This window comes from Mugil cephalus, chromosome 12 (genome assembly GCF_022458985.1).
Source record: "Mugil cephalus isolate CIBA_MC_2020 chromosome 12, CIBA_Mcephalus_1.1, whole genome shotgun sequence".
Classification (NCBI taxonomy): Eukaryota; Metazoa; Chordata; class Actinopteri; order Mugiliformes; family Mugilidae; genus Mugil; species Mugil cephalus.
This window is the reverse complement of record NC_061781.1, coordinates 15,468,537-15,475,820: the sequence shown is the minus strand read 5'-3', so window position 1 is coordinate 15,475,820 and position 7,284 is coordinate 15,468,537. Positions and strand designations below refer to the sequence as shown.

Here is a 7,284-nt window from a genome sequence, read left to right as displayed (position 1 = left end):
GATCAACACCGAAGGCACAGACACACAGCCACCCCGGTCACCAGTAAGGAGAAGCTGAGCAGAAGCTAAGTGTTAGTTACTGGATTTTGATCGGTTGACGCTGCGCTGGCAGGTTTCTCGAATCCCAGCAATGAGGAAACGCCTGATCCAAGTATTCGGCTTCTTGATCTCGTCACTGGGATGGCTGTTCGTGCTGTGCACCTTGGCGATGGACTACTGGAGGATCACCCAGCTCGGAGGACAAGGAGGCTCCTTCATCATCAGGGTGGCCTGGTACTGGTCCAACCTGTGGAAGGACTGTTTCACTGACTCCACCGCTGTCACCAACTGCAGGGACTTCCCAGTGCTCTGGACTGTCACTCGTATGTTGTACACACCTCAGAAATGATGTTTCTACACAATATAACAAGGTTCACGCGATAGTAATACTCTCGGTTGGTCTTTCAGCCTGGAAGAAAGGCGCATTTCTGTTTGTGTTTAGTTAGACCTCCGCTTAAACTGAATGACATTTCTTGGAAATTAAAAGTTTTAATGTACAAGCTATAAAATACATTTCCTATTCATACACCTGCCTATAAAACTCTTTTGCAACGGCAGCTTTACATGGCCTGATGTGACCATTAGCTTGCGGTTGCACATTACCTTTGGGGTTTATATCTCTATATAAATGATACAGCTACATCAGTCAGCTGACTTTATTACTTCGTTTAAGCAATTAATGTTTAACGTTACAAAGTTATTTCCGTTGCTGCTGCACTGGAAGCAAACACACTTTAACGTCACTTTACCTTTATTGCATCTCAATCTGAAGGCTGTTCATACAGAATTATATATCTTTATTTATCATATGTTGTTGGATAAATGTACCTGGGTGTTCAATATGTCATTTTTTGCAAAGGAAACCTTAAGCTTAAGGAAGTATTTCCATGTTGAATTGTAATGTGCATCTATTATTTTGACATCCAAGCAACACAATGACAATACTGTTGGTTAGAAACCTTATAAATATTCAGTTTCTGGCTGTTTAACATGACTGACTCGATTGTAGATAGAAGTAAATACAACTATTTTCTGGAAAATTAACCTTTTCAACAACTCATTTCTCAATTTCTCATCCCTGAACTCTTTCTGTGTCTTACAGCTTACATCCAGGGGGTGAGGGGACTGCTGATGTGCGGTGTGACCCTCGGATTCGTCGCCGTGGTGCTTTGCTTTGTTGGGATGGAGTGCACTTTCATCGGCGGAGCCGAAAAAACCAAAGACAAGCTGCTCTTTAGCGGAGCGGTGTTTCACTTGGCTGGCGGTGAGTTCAGAACCTGAGCCGTGTTTGTGTCTGTAAATGACGGAAGTGTTTTGCCCTCATTTATACCTCGGTTTCAACGAAACCTCTGCACACAGGTGTGTCAGACATCGCTGCCTACTGCTTATACATCAACAGAGTTGCCAGAACAACCTTTGCTCAGAGTGTGGGGCCAGGAGTCTTACGGTACAGTTAATTAATTATTGCATTTCACTGTGAAATGCAGAACAAACCATATCCATGTATTTGTATTTACATTGTGTTATTAACTTTTTTCTTTAACTTTAATTTATTCCAGGTATGACTTAGGTCCTCCCCTATTTCTAGGATTGGTGGGAAGCTTTTTAATCATGTTGGGGGCTCTGCTTTATGCTGTGACAGTCTTCCGAGTAATGTGCCGTGAAAGGTATTTAAGTCAAACATCTTTACCCATCTTTTTTTTTTTTTAACCATTTTTTTCTTTTGACATTGTCAATGTTTTTGGTTTTACAGTAACGTGGCGGAAATCTATGGAGGAGGCACATACATGGCCCCTGCCTCAAGAGGAAGAACCCTTTACACCGGATACTACGGACCCTCCGGGCTGTACGGCTCTTATTTATCAGGGGGATCCAGCAGCTCCAAGATATCAAAGCTGTCCCAGGCAACGCCAACGAATATTTCAGAAAGAGATGCATTTGTGTAGAAACCGAAATCTTCTTGTGATATTTTAATACAGCCGGACGTAATGTCTCCAAATCTGTAGAATCGCCATAGTTCACACTGTAGATTGTACGAAAATGCTTTTTTTGTGTTGCTGTTGCCTTTGTCATGTTTTTTTTTTCTTTTTTTTTTGTACAACATGTTAGACTCTGTATGAAACTGTCTTGTGTTTACTCTTAATGGATGTATGTTGCATGATTTAACCAAAGTATGTATCAGATTTAAGATTGCACTGCACTGCGATACTGCAATACCAATGATAATGACCTGTAAACTGATAATTAAAAGACTTTTTACCTATCAATGTGAGTGTTTCAGTCCTTCAGTAAATACAGAGACTGTAGCACCAGTACAAAATATTTAACAAAAATACGGGAGACTCGCTTTGGTTAATGTCATCATTGTGTAATGTGTGAGTGCCAATTGCATCTAACTTCAGGGTAAATGGTAAGCAAAGCTGAATCCACTCTGGCCTGGGCACCTCCACCAACAACAAACAACCCGGGTGAACTTTACAAAACACAGGAAACACAGTCCGAGGCAAAACATGTGATGATGTACACAAACGTGTCCTGTCCTCGTGTGTGCGTTGAGTTTTTCCACCTGCATGCAGCCGCTGAGGACGGAGTCCAGAGCAGACGGCGCCGGGCACACTCCGTTTGCATTTAGCAGCTCAGACTCGCCTTTCGTCTCATTTCGCGGCCGAGCTCCGAGGCAAGCATGGGTTACAGGACGGTGGTGATGTACATGGAGATCGGCTGCTTCGTGGTCTGCGTGTCTGGATGGATCCTCGTCTGCTCCACGATGCCCACAGAGATCTGGACGTGGTCCGAAGTGGACAGCATAGTCCTGACGACGTCAAACTACTTCTCCAACCTGTGGAAAGACTGTATATCTGATTCAACCGGTGTCTCTGACTGCAAGGGGATTCCATCAATGCTTGCGCTGAACTGTAAGTAACATTCATTTACATCTGTCTATCTTAATACCTTCAACTGTATCTTTTAGTGATGTACATTGTTTTTTTTTTTTTGCTGCTTTTGGACAGGGGACATTCACATGTGCCGGGCTCTCATCATCATCTGTATCATCCTTTCTTTCTTCGGATCAATTTTGGTCTTAGTGGGAATGAAGTGCACTAAGATTGGGGGGTCTGAGATTGCTAATGCAAGAGTGACCTTTGCTGGAGGGATGAACTACCTCATAGGAGGTAAGACCAGGATGTGTTTGGAAAAAAAAAAAAAGCCACACTGCATCATGATTCATCTTTAAATATATATGTGTGTGCATGTTCTTTCAGGCATGTGTGCTATGGTTGCTTTCTCCTATTACGGAAACAAAATCAGAGCTGAATTTCAAGACCCCAACTTCAGAGCTCAGAAGTATGTACATTAAACATGTGCTTTTTTAAATGCATCATTATTCTGTGATAAAAGAAGAAAAGAACTCCGCCTTCATGAGTATTATATTTATCGTCAGGTTTGAAATAGGCGTTGGCGTCTTTGTCGGCTGGGGGGGCTCCACCTTACTGGTGGTTGGAGGCCTTATTTACAGTATCTTTGCAGGGAGGGAAGGATTCCACTCAAGGTAAAAATGTTGCCACTAAATCATTCACTTTCAAGTATTTAACCTCCTCCAGCGACAGAAAAAAAATATAACTGTCTCGATTTTAAAACCCTCACAGCTCAAAGAAGTACTATCCCCGCCGGCTCCCCGATGCCTACACGGCTGTTTCAGCAAAAAAGAGCGTTGTGTCTTTGGCTCGCACAGAGACCAACAAGAGCAGAATATCGAGGATCACCAGCGGCAGCCGGGCCAGCGGCATCTCTGTAATCACCAACACCACCAGGACGACAGCTTCTAAAGGATACGTGTGAATCATCTTCAAAGCTGGAAAGGAGTTTTTTTTCCTGTGTTTGAGCGATTTTAGTGTCATCAGGTCCATACTGGAGTTTTAATACTTGCCTCTGCAAAAGACTTTCTGACTTGCTGTGGCATGAGTTACAGTGCTTATCCATATAATATATATATCATTTATCAATATCATGCAAAGTATAATTCACAGAAATTCTACTACTTCAAACTACTTCTGAGAGCTGAGTGCCACAAGTTGAAATGTCCTTGTAATGTGCCTTTTTTCAAATGTATGTGAAGGCTTTTGTGTATTTTTTGTCTTTGCTGTATAGAAATTAAAATACATTATTTACAAATTATGACAAGAATGTATATGATTTGTCCATCAAATCAGATTTATTAATCGTGTGCGACAGCAGTTGAGCATAGATTGTGCAAAAACAATATGATGGGAACTAATGCATGAACTAACTTTTAGGTGAGAATGTACTATCAATCCTTAAGAATGTCAGTGTTTTGTGCTGTCAGAAAATGTGTCCAGTTACCCGGAGGCCAGTAACTTCGTGTACTGAAACTTAACAGCCTGTTCTTGTCACTGAGACCAAGGAGGCCTCTTCCTTTCACAATGCTGCTGAATTGTCTGTGAATGTTCAACTTATTAAAAAAAGCTGGGTTCTTTTTTTTCTACCCAAATGCTGGGTTGCATCTTTACTGTTCTCTTTTTCTGGGTTATTTTGAATTCAGCAACCTAGCTGCTGGGTTAAACATCTGCTTCGGACCTAGTGACAGCTGATACATGAAAATATGGGGAAACACAATGTGGAAAAATATGTTGAAACACAACGTTGTCCTGAGCTGAGCTGTACAGCCTGATAGTTGAGCTGACAAAGGCTGCTAGCTAGCAAAAGAAAAACGTCCGTCTATTAAAGAAACTGTTAAAATGTTTGAGCATTATAGTTTATTGAAAGTAATAGGCAGGATGTATGGTATGTTATCATGAAAGCAGTGCTGGTTGGTTTTAACCTTAAGTCACAATGGGATTTATTTATTTATTAGATTACTACATTTATGCTTTAGTTACTGAGATGGTTGTGAGTAATAGTGTAGTGTTGCTATTGATTAACTTTATTTATACCTGCCTTTGTGTTTTAGAAAAATAAACTTTTTTTTTTTAATCCGATTTTTTAAGTTTAGTAGTAGGTTGGTTATTGCATACAAGACTTTGCAAAATGTGGATGTTTTTGACACAGATGCATACAACAGAGTAAAGTGACAGTTAGTTCTTACATAATTTATTACAAACTGTGTTACTCTAATCAGTAGGCCACAGCTAATTACCCCTCAAAGTAATTAGCAGAGGGTCATTCAATCAATCTCTGGGTTGTGTGCTAATAAATAACTGTGTCAGTGGCGTTCAAATACATGTGGACTTTACTGCACATTCAATTGTGCATGCTGTACATGGAAACAGAATTAATAATGCTGACGATTCATATTGACTTAACCATAGTTATAAATAGAATGTGTCGTAGGCTTCATAAAGGACCTCCTTCTGGAGCAGCTGCAACATTATAGTTCTACGCGAAGCCTTTGCTTGTTCTGACTTTTCTGTCACTCATGTCTGCTCCATACACAGTACTCATATCCAGTTTAAATATTAAGGATTAACATAGTAGAGGATTGTACAGAAGAGTAGTAGGGCCACCCATGAGGAAAAAAATGAGAGGAGGTAGATTTGTTTTTCATTATGCACCTTGAAAAACAATGTGAAGACCAAAGTTGAAATACAATGTCAAGAAAAAAAGTCGACCTTCAAACCGATGGTGGCCTACCATACGAAAAAGTATTAGGGCTTAATTAATAATGAATATTATGGTGCGTTCCATTTACCTCGGAGGGCGGAATTCGGCACTGGGAATGACGCCTGAGTTATCGGCATTCCAGTCACAGAAGTCATAAAACTAGATGGCCGTGTCCATGAAAGCGCTTGCCTTGTCCGAATACATTTTTTGAGTGCAGAGTGAAATTAAAGTTTTTTTTAAAAAATAAATCTTTATATTACTGCTATGTTAAACAAAATTTAGGCTATTGAAGATGTACAAATTGTAAATCAAACAGATAACTTTAACCAACTCATGAGTTTTTTTTTTACTAGAACTATTTACAGAGATGAAATTTACAAGACCGAAACCACAGTGTTTTGTACTGTTTTGGTTTTACCAGACTGTTGTTTTGGGCAATTGTTAGCGCAACATGGGCTTGTAGTTCCTATATGACACACGAAAAAACTTAAATTACACTGTAACAGCATTTCAACATATGTATGTGGACAAATACTGTCTGTACGACCAATTTAATGCAACAAAAACTAATCAGAAGGGCTAATAAACGGAATATTACTAGAGCTTCTAACTATTGTTTGCACACAGGGCAGCCATTTTGGAAACCCAACTCAAGGGGTACGGAGGACTCTACGACTTTCTGAGTAGAAAATACAACTTCGGGAAGCGTTCTAGTTGAAAATTCCAACTCAGAACTCTGGAATTCCGACTTCAGAGTCAAATGGAACACACCAACAATGTCGAGAAGTCTACATTCAAGCCGGCGGTAGCCTACCATACGGTAAAGTATTAGGGCATGATTAATAATGAATATGAATTAAGAATATAAAATTATATTGCGATTATTTTTTCAGTCATATCATATTGGAATGTTGCATTGCAAAAGCGGCCTTCATCTTGTCACACACTTCTCCAGCTTGTCCACTAGGAGAGGGATCTAAACCCAACACAGGAACGTGTCCTTATCCACCCATAGAGTCCGCAAGCCAGAGTTACCAGGAAGTCGTATGCAGATAAAACACAAAACACTGTTCATGGCCACTCCCTCTGGGTCCCAACAAGGACACACAGTTTGTCTATCTTGACCTCACGTTCCCCACGAGCACAGATAGTACCGCTGGTTTGTATTTCGACTTTTTTCTCGACTGTTCCGACTTTTTTTTTTCTCAACGTTTCCACTTTTTCCTGACATTGTATTTCGACTTATATTCTCGAAATTTCGACTTTTTTCTCGAATATTCGACTTTTTTCCTCGACTATTCGACTTTATCCTCGACTATTCGACTTTTTTCTCGACATGTCAACTTTATTTTTGAGATAGTATTTCGACTTTTTTCTCGAAAAAAAATCTACCTCCTCCCGTATTTTTTCCTCATGGAAGTGTGTGGCCCTAATATTCTTCCATATAATTCTTATCGCCTCCAAATGTGAGGTGTCTCGTGTTGTGCCTCCACGAGATAAGTCCTCCTCGCCCTCGTCCTCGGCCTGACCCTGCCGCGCTGAGCTGTGCTGCCGTGGCTCCTCTCCGTTGAACCAGTGGATGTGGGCGGGGCCTTTCCCTACGTGCCCACCAATCACAGTCACCCA

General features: G+C 40.7%; 2 protein-coding genes across 2 annotated transcripts; both read left to right on the top strand.

The window, feature by feature from the left end:
* LOC125017756 (claudin-10) lies at positions 1–2,302 on the top strand. Its single transcript, XM_047601226.1, has 5 exons — positions 1–362; positions 1,142–1,303; positions 1,399–1,486; positions 1,599–1,706; positions 1,793–2,302. The coding sequence occupies exons 1-5, from the start codon at positions 131–133 to the stop codon at positions 1,983–1,985; spliced, it is 783 nt and encodes a 260-aa protein (XP_047457182.1). The 5' UTR covers positions 1–130; the 3' UTR covers positions 1,986–2,302.
* A 271-nt stretch (positions 2,303–2,573) lies between these two features.
* LOC125017720 (claudin-10) lies at positions 2,574–5,036 on the top strand. The gene is made up of 5 exons (XM_047601170.1): positions 2,574–2,954; positions 3,051–3,212; positions 3,303–3,384; positions 3,482–3,589; positions 3,687–5,036. The coding sequence occupies exons 1-5, from the start codon at positions 2,723–2,725 to the stop codon at positions 3,877–3,879; spliced, it is 777 nt and encodes a 258-aa protein (XP_047457126.1). The 5' UTR covers positions 2,574–2,722; the 3' UTR covers positions 3,880–5,036.
* Positions 5,037–7,284: the final 2,248 nt, after the last annotated feature.

Coding starts and splice junctions, on each gene's coding strand:
- LOC125017756 (XM_047601226.1), top strand. CDS start 131: ATGAGGAAACGCCTGATCCAAGTATTCGGCTTCTTGATCTCGTCACTG. Junction 363..1,141: donor AGTGCTCTGGACTGTCACTC/GTATGTTGTACA, acceptor TGTGTCTTACAG/CTTACATCCAGGGGGTGAGG. Junction 1,487..1,598: donor GTGGGGCCAGGAGTCTTACG/GTACAGTTAATT, acceptor AATTTATTCCAG/GTATGACTTAGGTCCTCCCC.
- LOC125017720 (XM_047601170.1), top strand. CDS start 2,723: ATGGGTTACAGGACGGTGGTGATGTACATGGAGATCGGCTGCTTCGTG. Junction 2,955..3,050: donor ATCAATGCTTGCGCTGAACT/GTAAGTAACATT, acceptor GCTTTTGGACAG/GGGACATTCACATGTGCCGG. Junction 3,385..3,481: donor CCCAACTTCAGAGCTCAGAA/GTATGTACATTA, acceptor ATTTATCGTCAG/GTTTGAAATAGGCGTTGGCG.